This window comes from Pelodiscus sinensis, chromosome 13 (assembly GCF_052426305.1).
Source record: "Pelodiscus sinensis isolate ZL-2025 chromosome 13, ASM5242630v1, whole genome shotgun sequence".
NCBI lineage: Eukaryota > Metazoa > Chordata > Testudines > Trionychidae > Pelodiscus > Pelodiscus sinensis.
The window spans coordinates 8198434-8212406 of record NC_143064.1 but is presented as its reverse complement, the minus strand read 5'-3'; the positions used below and the strand labels follow the sequence as shown (position 1 = coordinate 8212406).

The window sequence follows — 13973 nt, the reverse complement described above, 5'->3', positions numbered from 1 at the left end:
AGAATGCTCTTTCTCGGGCTTCCTGCTGTGTAGACAGAGCCAAAAGCCGAAATAAGATGTTTTGACTTAAGCTATGCAATTGATGTAGCTCAAGTTGCGTAGCTTATTTCAGCTTTTGGCGCTGTCTACACAGCAGGAAGTCTGCTGTCTACACTGCCTTAAGAGCCCAGTAAGTAGTGGAAGAGCTGATAATGCTGCTAGACAGTATTGACTTCCCGTGGTTTGGCAAATTCTCTGGTTTGGCACCGATCAGATCCATGCTGGACTAGAGAGGTTCAACCTGTAGCACATTGTGAATTTTCATCATAAACTATTTAAAACCAAACTCTGTCATAATCAATGAACATGGTATATTTGGTGATGTGTCTTTTGTGCTTTTTCATTGTGGTTGTTCGCTTCCCCATTGGTTTGGAGGGTTCAGTAATCTACAGTGAGATTTCCAAGAACTAGTGCAAATTATTGAAATTTGAGTGTACCCAGAAAATGTGACCTCCGTTTGAAAGGCAGATTTTTTATTGTCTGGAGAGTTACAAATCAATTCACCTCTGTTGCTTCATTCAAGTCAATGGAGTGGCTTATGCTACTGGTGAATTCTGTCTTTAAAAATGTATTGTTTTATATAAACAAATGCGTTTTCTAGAAATAAGATTTGCTTAATTAGCTGCTCTCCCTTTCCAACTACCTGAAATGGTGAATGCATTTTGACTTAAGGGACTATGTTTTATCATGTGTTTTATGTTTTTATGCCCATGGGTATCCTATCTTCAGGGATATGATAGTATGCTTCAAACTAAAATGTGTTTTCAGAAAGAAACGGAGGTTTTATTTCATAAATGAATTTTTGTAGAGGGATTTTCCAGCTGAAATGGTTATGCTCTGGTCTCTCACAGAGAAGACATCCTTTCATATTTTTATTCCTCAAATTGTATAAATCACTGGGAATGTGACTTCAGCTATCAGTTCCATTGGCCTCCTGAACTGCATTAAAATGCTGATTTAGAGCAGTCTGAAGATAGAAGGAGAGAGTTGATACATGACAATGACTTGCAGCCCTGACTCATGTGAATACTCACATTGACTTCAGTGGGAATATTCACATGAGTACAGCCTGCAGGAGCTGTATCTCTGGTTTTCCTTTTTGCCTGTGAATTAAAATTAGGCAGAAAGAAAGGATTGGTGCGACTGTGTGTTTTGTGTGTATGCACACATGTGCCAGGGTTTATGCAAATTATTTGCTAATCGCTTGTAGAATTGCTAAGTCAGTGGGGTGAGATAGTCTCAGAGTAGTGAATCCTGGGTAAAAGAAGATTACTGTACTGATAGCTAAGTCCAGGGTTCCAGGAACATGAAGAGCTATATAAAAGAGTTGGGGGGACTTTCTCACTGCATTATCTGGATCTTTGGGTCACGAGCCACCATGCAAAGGTCCACCGTCAGGAGTGGTAGGGCATTCCACTAGAATAAAAATGCTCAGCTGAGCACTAAAATAGCCCTTTTCCATTTTGATTCTTGTATGCTTAGCAGTATTATCGCTCACAGTGACGCGGGAGCAAAACGCTCACTAGGGTACCGCCGGGCTGCAGGCGTTTAAAACATGGCAGGAAGAGGCTGATTGGGGTTTCTAAATGATTTTATTAAAAGATGTATTTAAGGCACAAGCGGATAGGTTTGAGAGCTGGTATGAAGGTTGGCAGGGCAGAGCAGTAATCAGCTTTACTTATATCTTCTTAGTTCAGGCAGTGAGGTCATGCAGCCGGGAATTTGTGAAGGTATATTTTGAACCATCTGCCCCTTGCTAATCACTGCCACTTTAGGGATCAGACCTGTAGCCTCCCAGTCATCCAATTAATCCTTACTCATGAATGTTCTCCCATTGACATCAAGTCTCTTAATGAGTAAAAGATACATGAATGAGATTTTGCTCACTCGGGTCCTTAGATCTTGATTATTTATTACGTATGATGCAGTACCAAAGCAAACTATAGTAGAGTGTGCAATTTGCTTTACAATTCGCCACCTGGGTTAGTTGCCATATAATGTTGTCATGCGTTGCAATACCATTTCTTTTTAGGTATTTTCACTTCTCTTAGATATCAGTATTTTAGCTGCTGCTACTACTCCTACAAAAGAAATATGCTGGGATTGTTGACTTTCTTTTAATGGTAAAATGAAATTGTGCTTCGATGCTGCATTTTATCAAGCCGTTCTTGTTGTGTTCAACAGTCTGAAAGCTTGGATACATTTGGTGAAAGCAAGAAACAGCGCCTGGAGGACACCTCGGCCTCATGCCTACTTCCGCCGTGTATTTCTCCGATACCTAATCACAGATTAACCAGCACTAAAGAGTAAGTTTTTCCTAATACTGAGCTGTGATTTCATAACCATGCTCTTCAAAAGCATTTGTTGTAGAACTTGGTGATAAGTCCTGGGGGTTATCCCCCGTAGATTAGTATCATTGCTCCCGTCTGTCATGTAGGGGGATCCATGTTTTCTGAATAGACTTGAATAATCTTTTTGCTAGGCGCACAGAAACCACAGTATCACCAACACACTGAAGTGTTGGTATCCCTGTGTATTTTGTCTGCTCAGCCAAGTCCACGCTGCCCTGATTATCCCTGCCCTGAACATCGGGAGTTTTCCACTGAAAATCTGCAGGAATATATAGCTTTCATTTTCTGGGGGCCAAATCTTGGTTTTATTGTAACCAACAGTGGTTTTGCCATTCACCTCAGAGGGAGCAATATTTGGCCTTTACAAATAGATCCATGCTAGGAGGCTTACCCAGCGTTGTTGGCGGGGAGAAGGGGCACTGGGGCTGTGAGGAGGGACGTGAGGCAAGGAGGCAGCCACTTACCTGAAAGATGATGAGGTTCATCCCCAGCTGGAGACTTTATTGGTGACGCGGTGACTCTGTAGGATAGCTCTCCCCTGTGCTCTCTGCCTGCCCTTCCCTTTCCATGTTATGGAAAACAATCAACTTCCAGGCACATCCTGCTTTCCTGTCACAACCAAACCCTGACCTTGCTTTAAGTTAAGATAAGAGGAAGCTGCCTACCAATTTTGGTAGTCCTAGCTCTTACCATTTTGGAGGAGTTCTTGAAGAAATGGACTTGGAGATGGACATAAATCTCTAAGTTATATATATTTGATGGTTTGTTCCAAAATTGTCTAATTCTAGTTATGGAACGAAGTCCTTATTCTAAATATGATTTCTCCTGAACTATGAAGCTGTCCTGCTAAATGCTTAGCAGAATCCTGTTATGTTAACCTCATGCAGTACAAAACTTACAGAAAGTACTAAACTATAAATATCGCTTTATTTTTCAGGGTATGTATCACTATATAATTAATATTTTTCGGAAATAATGCATTTTGTTTGACATGGCTATAATGCATCAGCAATCAGGCACCATTTGAAAGACATTTAATACTATTATAATCACAGCATTAACATACTGTAAATATAAAAAGCCCGATCAGTTTTACACGTTTATTGGCTTCAGAGGTGTCATTTCTGATTTCCACTGTTGCAAGCCAAGAATCAGGCTCAGAAAGTACATCATCTTATGGAAAAGTTATCATAGTAGCAGTATTTAAATTTATGAAGAAGTTCTGAAATAAATTATCTAATTTCATCTTTTAAAGCTATTATGAATTCCATAGAGCAGATTATAGTCTTATTTACACTCTTTTAATTACAGAGTAACTCGGCTTTGTCCAGATTTACCCCTAAGAAAATTAGAACACAGTATGATCCTCTATGTTGTTGAATCTGGAAAAGGCAGATGATCGGCAGGTGATGGTGTGGTCCGTAACACATTGCACATGTAGAAAGCAATATGATGGGTGTTCCCGATTGTCACTCCTAAAAATACAGTGAACTGAAATATATTGCAGAGGGAATAAAAAATTGTCCATCCCCAACACCTCCGTTATCCATTACAAACAATTCTTTTCCTGACTCAAACAAGCCCTAGGGATCCAATCCCAACCTGATGTTTCTTAATTTGAGCTTGTTTTCCAGGTCATTAATTTGATTCCTTAGCGCTTTCCACTCTTTGGTATTCTCTGTTAAAATATAATTGTGTTCATCAATAGTTATTTCCATGTTAGCTTTTTCTCTCATCCACCGTGGGCTGTGAACCTACATTTTTTACTCCTTAGCAACTGACGCTAAGGAGGCTGGGATCATGTCACGTTAGTTATCTAGATCTTATGAGAACAATTTACACAAACCCTAAGTTGGTTGCTCATGCAGGTCTGAAACCCGCAGTGATGGGCAGCGGAATGTAGATCAACCCTCATCCCAGGACTAGGGAATGGAATGTGTAATGACAAATTTCTGCACAGTCCTGGCTTATTTTTAAGCTTTTGGAGCGGTTTTGTTTTCCATCACCGATAAATAGAGCCCTACAAATCTGCTGGTATCCGCATCAGCGGCTGCGGATGCAGATAGCCGTGGCTTATTTTTGTGGATATGAATGCAGATACACATTTTGTATCTAGAGCCCTGCAAATTTGCAGATATCCTACAATCATGTCCGAGTGAATTAATCTTTGCAGGTATGCGGATCCCTCTTGGTCGCAAGGATGCACCACACAGAGCCGATTGAAGTAGCAGGATCCAGGGGGTAGATTTTTAAAGGAGTTTAGGTGCCTCGCGGTGCAATCAGTGCCTGCTTGGATTTTCAAAAGTGCCTGGATGTCTAACTCCCATTAAAATCAATGCAAATCAGTCTGAGTCTTTAGGTCCCTAATTACTTTAAACTGGCCCTCAGTAAACCGAAACAATAGCGCAAGCAAAGATACCATATCACAAAGATAGGTTTTTTAAAAGCCACCTGCATCAATGTTTGGGCAATTAAATGCCTAATTTGCACATGCGGTTTCCATCATTGCACAAGAAAATGACGTATTTGCGTGCTCAGATGGTCAGTTATGCACCTTGTAACCACTTGTACACACAAGTATCCCATTTTCATTATGCAGCTGTCGTAATTGCACAAATAATTAGCATCTGTCTGCTTGTATATTCTTATACATAGTTCTGGATGTTTGTATCTTCCCAGATCTGAACCACAGTATACTATTTATAATTATTTAAATCATTACCATTCAATTTTAATTATTGCTAGAATGTCACAATGTATTAGTAACTGTTATTTTTAGTAACAAGAAACCTCACTATCACACTAGAGCCTTGAAGTTCATGGGAGTCTTTCCATTTACATGTGGGTTTAGGAAGATGCCCTAGGATACTGAATCCGAAAAGCAGGATGAGACAGATTTTTTTTTTTACCATGACTTGTAAAGTTTGTTGGTTAGGGAGGATCTGCTGAGTTAATTTTATATATACTTGATGACAATTGTATTAACTCCATCTTAGGTTTTTGTTTTAGGTAGTACATAATATTTGTGTACAGTCTTCCCTTATTAAGTCCACAGGATAACAGGAGCAGAGAAGAGAGAGTATTTAGAGGTTCAGTATTATATTCTGAACATACAGGATTTCAAGTTGACGTAAATATCTGTTTTCTAGAGATTGCTTTGGATCAGGGGTGGGCAATAATATTTGACCGGGGGCTACTTCAGAAATTTTTGAAGCAGCCCCAGGCTGCCTTAGAAGGCGTGAAGTCTCAGGTGGAAGGGGCAGGACCAGGATGCTTCCTTGCTTCTCCCCACCCCTAGACCCTGATTGGCCAGGGGGAGCGCAAAGTCTCTCGCTCCCTGCCCTCCAGCACGCCAAGGTTCCTCACTGCCTGGGTTGACTCTTAGCACTGCAACTCCGCCATCCCTTGGCCCTGATTGGCCTGGAGCAGGGGAGCGGCAGGACTTCCGCGAGCCAGATCAACCCACTTGGCAGGCCGGAGGCAGCCCACGGAGTCCCTTTTGCCCACCTCTGCTTTGGATGCTAAGCATATAGACTTTTTTTTAATTTCATAGATTGGCCATCCATTTTGCACAAGCAGTTTTATTTTTATTATTATTTTATTGCCTTTGTTAATACAGTTATTTACTTACATGTGCCATTTTACAGGAGTAATTAAATGCGCATGCAGATAATGACAGTTAATGTCTAGCTATCAAATTTGTGGGTACAGTCCCATTATTAGACTGCTACTTGCTAGCATTTGAGCATGCGTAACAACACCAGCAGTTATTTGCAGATGCAAAATGAGAACCTGGTTTTCAAATTAAGCCCATACAGTGAAACATGACCAACTTTTAGCAGCCACCTATCTGTCTTAAGCAACCATTTTAGGGTATTTCCTAGATTTTTGTATACGTTTTTGGTATATATTTCGTTAAAGATGCCCCTGTGCTAGACAACATATATCTGCTAGTCTCTTGGGCTACGTCTAGACTGCAAGCCTCTTTCGAAAGAGGCTTTTTCGAAAGATAGTTTCGAAAAAGAGCGTCTAGACTGCAAGCAGTACTTTTGAAAAAGCAAGCCGCTTTTTCGAAAGAGAGCACCCAGGCAGTCTGGACGCTCTCTTTCGAAAAAGCCCTGCTTGCATTCAAGAACGCCTTTTTTCGAAAGAGCACTTTCAAAAAAAGGCGTTCTTCCTCGTGAAATTAGGTTTTCCACCGTCGAAAGAAAAGCCGTGTTCTTTCGATTTAATTTCGAAAGAACACGGCTGTAGTCTAGACGCAGGAGAAGTTTTTTCGAAAAAAGGCTACTTTTTTTGAAAAAACCTTCGAGTCTGGACACAGCCTTGGGTAGTCACAACAGCTTTCGTTATAGTGTTAGTCACAATAAAACTACCCTAGTACATCTATGACAAAGACTTCAGCTTCATTCAGTTGCTGCCACATTGTCCTACCTAATGTGAGAATGACCTTTCCCTGCTAACCCCCCTGCAGAAGATTAGATGCACCATCAGTGTGAAGCATTTCTTTGGAGACAGGGAGAGTAGAGGGAAGGTAGAGCCAAGTGACTGGCCTACACAATGGCTTTGTCTCACTAATGGGCCAGAGATACGATAGCAGATTACAATGAGTGGATAAAGTACGGGTAAAGAGTGGCCGCTTGAAATTCGAGAGTAGATGAAAATTCCTCATCCTTCATACACGGACTCCCTTGTGGCTTACTTCATACCGGACAATAAACAAGACTGGAAAACCCAGACAGGACGACTTTTCATTCTTTTCATAATTGGCCTTCTCAGACACAAAGATTAAACCCTGCAGCCACAAGACCATCAATTCGGCTTGTATTTTTTCATGTATTTTTATGTTTCTCACTTGATTATAAATATAATTTAATTAACAATCATGCCAGCAAATTAAATCATTGAGTCCAGGTGATCAGTGCAATAAACTCATTCAAAATTAGTGATTACCGCAATGAAAGACCAGTTTGTTAGCTCATTAACAGCCCAAAGCAAAGTGACAGTCCAGTTAACTACTGGCAACAATTGATTTCATGGAGGTTATTGTTAACATCATGAATCTGAAGTGGATAACGTTACTACAGAAGTTTAATTTCCCGGAAACCCTTTTAGATTGAAAGGGCAGCTAATGAAATACATAACTGCAGCTGGTGCTGAAACACTCAAAGGGCTGTTGCTGTTTTATATATACATCCAAAGAAACCTATCCAAGAGAACAGGCAATTATCATGTCAGCTGCAGTCTTTTCAAGCTACCCACCCTCCAATGCTGAGCCTATTCTAGAAGTCGTTGACTTCACCCTTAGTAGCAGCAACTGCATAACACTGGTTAGGTTGTTATGTGGCTATCTAAGATCGCCCCCATCCAAAGGTCTTAGTGATAGACTCCACACAGGCTGAATTCCATCAACTGGACTACGGAACTGTCGAGGGGGAGCTCTGAGCACCATCACATCCTAACCAGGGGCTTTAGGTGGGAGGCTGACTGACCTTCAGTCTTTCTGCAAATAATTTTGAACTAACCCATGAGACCAAACTCCCTTCTCCACAACAACCTGCTTATGGGGGAGATGAAGAGCCCCTCAGATTTTACAGTGTTGGGGGCAGGATCACAGGATCACCCACTTTCATTTTTCTTTTGTGAGAGTACTCATTTCCCACCTACCTTCCTACCTTATTGTCATGGGCACACACGGAGGGATGGATCCTGGGCTAGGCCAGATCCTGGGATGTACCACAGGATGGTACAATGGATAGGATTCTGCTCTAAGAGATGTGAGTGGCCTGTTCTTAGCTCTGACACTGATTTATTCTGACTGTGTGGCCTTCCGGTATGCTTTCCCAACCGTACAGTGAGGGAACAGAAGTGTGTCTGAGTGTTGTTATAACTAGAACTGTAGAAATTTCAAGTGGTAATGAAGCCATTTAACAAGCGTTTGCCAACCCCAAATACATTTTGTCAGTTTCTGAATGTACTGTGTTAGTTGAGTTTAAAATTTGCATTAAAAATATTTCATTAGTGTGTGTCTGAAGATTATAGAATTATATCTCTAAAAAAAATGCTCCCCCCACTCCCGGCTGCCATGGGGTATCTGGGCACCAGATTAATATTACTACGTAGAGCCCCATAAATCCTACGGACAGCTCTGCTGGAGAAGATCCCTTAATTTGAAGAGCTTTCATATAATAAAGAGCTTTCAACAGGATAGTTTTAGCCATATATTAATTGTACTGAAAGTGCTTCTGAGTGTCAAAGACAATACACTGGATTGGGTTTTTGATTGCTTAAAGTCTACTAGGGTCCCAGGATAGACTTTTGTATTATTAAAATTGACATGCTAGTGAAAATGTTTGAAATAGACACAGTTATAATTGAAATTGGTAATATTTGGGAACAGAACTGGACCAGAATAAAGGGGAAGGGATTGAATATCACCAGATTGAGGAATTAGGCATCTTGCATTGCTTGTTCTTCTCTGATTTGTTGCTTTGAGATACTGTAAATCTATAATTCCTAACACTTACTGAAATTGACTCAGAGGGATACATACATTCCTGTTAACTTAATTTGCTATTGAAAATGTTACTCAATAATCATGGAAAAGTCAATGACTTCGTAGTGCAATATTTGTTGTCTAAGAAAAGATTAAAATTCAAATAATCTTTATAGACTGGACAAGGGCAGTAACTAAAATAAAGATCCATGACCAATTAACATGTTAAATGGTTGGAGGGGGTGGTACATAGCCACAGTTTATACACGACTGACCATTCTTCTATACAAAACAGACAGTCAACCACAGCATTGTTTCAGTTTTCACGTTAAAACCATATTTATTTTCTAAACCTGGTTCATTCATTAACTGGTATTCATTCAAGAGCTTTTGCCAGCTGCTCTGAATCATTTTCTGTAGTGGTGCACATCAGTTGTACTCGTGCGATAAAATAATTATCATGTTATTGTTATGGTTATTATTTGGTAGCTGTTACAAACTATTTAGTTCATTCACATGCTGTACTGTCTGATGGATATTTGCTAAGAGCAAGCATATGGGCCCCAATTCAGCAATGTGTTTAAAATGTTTATCTTTACACGTGAGAGTAGTCCCTCTGAACTTCAATAGAGTTATTCCCATGCATAAAGTTGAGCATCTGCTTAAGTGCTTTGAGGGATTAGGGTCCCTAAATCTTCCATGATGACGATTGACTCGGTTTAGTGTTTAAGTGTCCACAACTGTATTAACACAGTCAAACAAAATAGTCCCACCAAACGAAAGGCTTTTGTAGTCATTGAAGAGGCAAAGAAGTCTGAGGTAGCTGGCCTCCTGCTACTCATAATCATGGAACATGGGAATGGCAGGGTCCAGATGAGGGCAGAATTTGGCCTCAAGTTAGGCCTCATCTACATTACCATGGGCCATCGACCTAAGTTTTACGCAACTTCAGCAACGACAATAATTTAGCTGAAGTCGACATACTTAGGTCTGCATAACGCAGTGTTTTCACTGCAGTAAGTCAACAGCTGATGCTCCCCTATCAACTCCACCTACTCTTCTAATTCTAGTGAAGTACCAGAGTCGATGAGAGAACTGTCAGCGGTTGATTTATCTCATCTATATTAGACATGATAAATCGATCCCCGCTGAATCGATTGCTGCCCATCGATCCAGCCTGTAGTGAAGACATGCCCAGAGATAATATCCAGTGTTTGGCAATGTAGAGGATTTGAAAATACCCAGAGGCTTGTAACACAACCCTTCCTTGTCTGTTTCCCAGTAGCGGGAGTTCCGTTAAAAAGGTGACTAAGAAAAGAGAAGAGAAGTTGTTCCCTCCTCCACTGTCTCCGTTGCTGGATGAGCCAGCCCACCGGCGGCACAGCGGTGACAACAGCTCCATCAGCCAGGAGAACAGCATGACAAACTCCTTGCAGACCAGCGGCTCTTCCTCTTCTTCTAAATACAGAAAGAATGAGAACAAATCCTCTTTGAACCCCAAAGGAATCTGTGTAAGTAACTGAGCAGCGTTGCTGAAAGTGAACAAGATAAAACAAAAGTAACTAAGCTCTGCTCTGTTTGATTCTCTCTTTTTTTTTAATATCTTTGTTTAAATCCTCCCGTAACCCCACTGAAGAGCCGGCAGGAGTGGAGCGGTGGAGAGCAGTACACAAGCACTCTTGCGAGTTCCATTTTTAGATCAGCGCATTAAGCATCCATTTGACATTGTAACTGACTAGAACACCTGGTCCCTCAGCTTTATGAGGCTAGATTTACAGCAGTGGGCTATCTGCAATTACTCCTCCTGCCTATATAGCTTTAGCCACACATGTAAAGAAAAATACCTTCTTTGATGAATTTCTTATGATGTTAGCGTATTTCACATGACTAATATCCCCAAATTCTCAGCTGGCAATTAGGCACTGCAGCTAAACTAAGCATTGTAGATTGAAATGACTACCCAATAAAAAGCCAGTGAAAAATTGTCTGTCTGTACCATACTTGGGACCAAATATCTGAACACCTGCATTTCTACCAAAAGCTGCCTCCTGACTTGCTTTTTTTCTCATCTGCCCTCATCTGTTTTTCTGCTTCCCTTTGCTTGCTTTTCTTTGGTTTCTGCCAGCTCAAGATCTTTCTCATCAGGCTACCAATGTGACACACAAAACTCTCTGTTGCAGAATAATTAGGGTGGTTATACCCATGGAATGCTTGACACGATCCCACGATCGCAAAGAAATAACAAGATCCTAATTTTACAGACTCTCTCGCTTCCCACCCCCGAGCACACACTTGCCCATTAAAGTACAGACATGCAGCACAATCTAAACTGCCCTGCTGTTACTTGTATGGAGACACCCTTCTCCCTGATTACTCTATTCCTCCCGTCCTCCCCCCGCCACCCATCCCCAACACTAAGAGTTGTTGAAGTTTGGTGTAAGAGCTGACTGTGGCAGGAGAAGATAGATAGGTAAAGGAGCACGTGCAGAAGGACGGTTAAGACGAGAGATTGAAGGCTGACATCCACATGGAGAGCAGAGCAACGGTTGCCGTTCATATTCCATAGTATAGGTTGTAACTCCCTAAACCGGGACTTTCTGATCCGGCAACATCAGTGATCCAGCAGGGACCAGAGAGCCCAGGAGCATGAGGCACAGGTGGACCCCCTAGTAAGTTGAGAGCCTTGCAGCGGAGGGGCCCAACCAGCGCTGGCAGCACAGCCAGATAGGGCAGGAGGAGCTGGCCAGGACTGGAAGTAGAGCCATGGGGGGCTGGAAGGCCAGTAACAAGGGACCTCCCTTAGTCCGGCAAATTCCCTTGTTCAGGCCGGTCAGGTCCCCAGGGTTCCAGACCATGGAGGTCCATGCTATACAAGGTAGCTGAAATGACAAGGAGTGTGCAGCTAGGTAGACTCTCTTTCCATCTCCTTTGGTGGGTTTGCGGCAGGCGTGTTCTATGGGTAGCTATGCTCCACACTTCACAACAAAATACTTGAAGTAGAAATTCCCTTGGTTTCCTGTCATGCATAATTAGGGATGGGCATTGCATGAGGGGTGCCGGAGTGGATTTGGGAATGTTGGAAGTGCAAGAAAAGAATATTTTTATCCACCAGCAACTGCACATGAGGCCCTTTCCACTGTAGGATAGAATCTGACAGAAAAACATAGCTCCTCTTAGAGATGGTTTTATGTACGCCCAATCGGGTTTGAACATACCCATCAATCAGGTTTTCCTGCATTGGGCCCCATCAATCAGGCTTATGTGCTCCGATCGCTCTCTCTCCCTCCCCCCCCTTCTCAATCAAATAGTCAGGCTTCCATGTACTCACTTTCTAAGCATCAACCAGCCAGGCTTGTTCATGACCAGCCCCTCTTGTCCTCCTCCTCTGAACCAGTCACATTTATGTGCACCTGGTCCCCATCAACCAGTGAGTCTCAGATGTGTCCATCACCCCCCACAAGCCATCAATCAGAATTCTGTGTACCCAGCCTCCCCCATCTATCCGGCTTGCGTGCACCTGGCCTCCATCAATCTGGTTAGTTTGCATGCACAGCCCATAAACCTGGAGCTATTATGAGAATAACAGCTAAAAATGACCATAAATTCAACATTCTTTTAAAAATCTTCCTGTTTGAGCAGTTCTCCTCAGAGGCCTCCTGTCTGCCAAGTTTCGTCTAGCTCGGTAGTGGGGTGTTTAATAGATATCAGGAAACAATGAAAAGTAGGGCCACAAAGGAAACTTTTTAGCCACTTTCAAAGGCTGCTTCTTAAACAGTTATGAAAAGAAAAAAAAACTGCTTAGAAAATTCGAGAAGCGTGAAAATTAGCATTGTATGAAATGTCACACCAATTGGACACCTGCTTTTAAAGGAAAAAATGGTAAAATTATGCTTAAATTTAAGACCATTTTAGGAAGAAACCCTAATTATGAAGTCTCTGTAATGCAAGACTTTCGTGTTTGCTTCCATTGCCTTTTGACTGTTACAGAAATGGATGCCTTTGGCCTCATTTTTCACAATTTCCCATGTCATGAAAGGTTGCCAACCTTGTATTGTAAAATGAAAACACTCAAGTTGCATTAGCATGTAAGTGACAATTCACTTTACCTCATTCCCTCGTCCCTATTGCTTTCTGATATCATCATGTCACTTTACTTCAAACTGCGAGAGCAGTGCACATGCCATCCACCAAAATCAATGCCAAAATGAACTGCATATGTCAGCAAGTAAACAGTGCTGTGTAAACAGCCGGGCTGTTTCCCCCATCGGTCCCAGAATCATTTGTCAGACTCATGCTTGATTTAGCCACTGAGTTGGTATCTGAAATATTCACCCACCAAAATATATTATAGGGGTTTTCCATAGTTCATTGGTCAATCTGTAATTTAGTTCATCTGATTATAAACAGAGTTCACAAATGAATTCCAATTGCCAAGGCTAACGGCTTATAGTATATCTCTAAGTATAATCAGCCAACGCTCCAAAACCCCTTTCCCCTCCCAACACTTTTAATAAGTGTCTCTAGTGAATACTGTTCTGCAGTATCAATGCTGACTTTACACCTTTTTGAAAGCATATGTTAATGAGGTCAGGCATCTGAGCAATATGTAATCACAGTGCTTAATTAATCTAGGGCGTTTGTATTAGAAAGGAAAGCAGGGTGGTTTGTGAGGTTCCTAAAATGTAAACAAGGATCGGAATTTTAACCTCAAGATGTGCCAATAATGTTTTTCTGCTTTTGTTTCATTGTGTTTAACACCGAGAGGTGTTTGGGTCAAAATTTAAAGAGTTAATGAAAATTCTCTTCCATAGGAGGAGGAAACTCACAATAGACCAACAAACAGTCTCCTTGATACCAGCCACCTAGAAACAGATGTCTGGTCTGCAATGCCTACAATCTCCAATGGGAAATCCGAGTCAAGAAGACCTAAAATAACATTTGATGACATGTATGTAATATTAAACAGTCCAAGCATGGGCAGTAAGATTTTATTTAGATGTCTAATAATCTCTTTCTGCTAAATATGAGTTATATGCTTAGGGTCTGAATTGACAGTCTTTACAAAGGCACAAAAATAGGAGTCATTC

General features: G+C 41.4%; 1 protein-coding gene across 4 annotated transcripts in view; it reads left to right on the top strand.

Moving 5' to 3' along the window:
- Nucleotides 1-13973, top strand: part of AFF2 (ALF transcription elongation factor 2) — a 463868-nt gene that overhangs the window by 409944 nt on the left and 39951 nt on the right. For 3 of the 4 annotated variants that reach the window (XM_075941079.2, XM_075941077.2, XM_075941080.2), the window contains 3 exons: nucleotides 2224-2345; nucleotides 10169-10397; nucleotides 13698-13834. In XM_075941079.2, coding sequence (XP_075797194.2) covers nucleotides 2224-2345; nucleotides 10169-10397; nucleotides 13698-13834 — 488 coding nt within the window. The remainder of the gene's footprint in view (nucleotides 1-2223; nucleotides 2346-10168; nucleotides 10398-13697; nucleotides 13835-13973) is intronic. The other variant, XM_075941078.2, reaches the window with a different exon arrangement.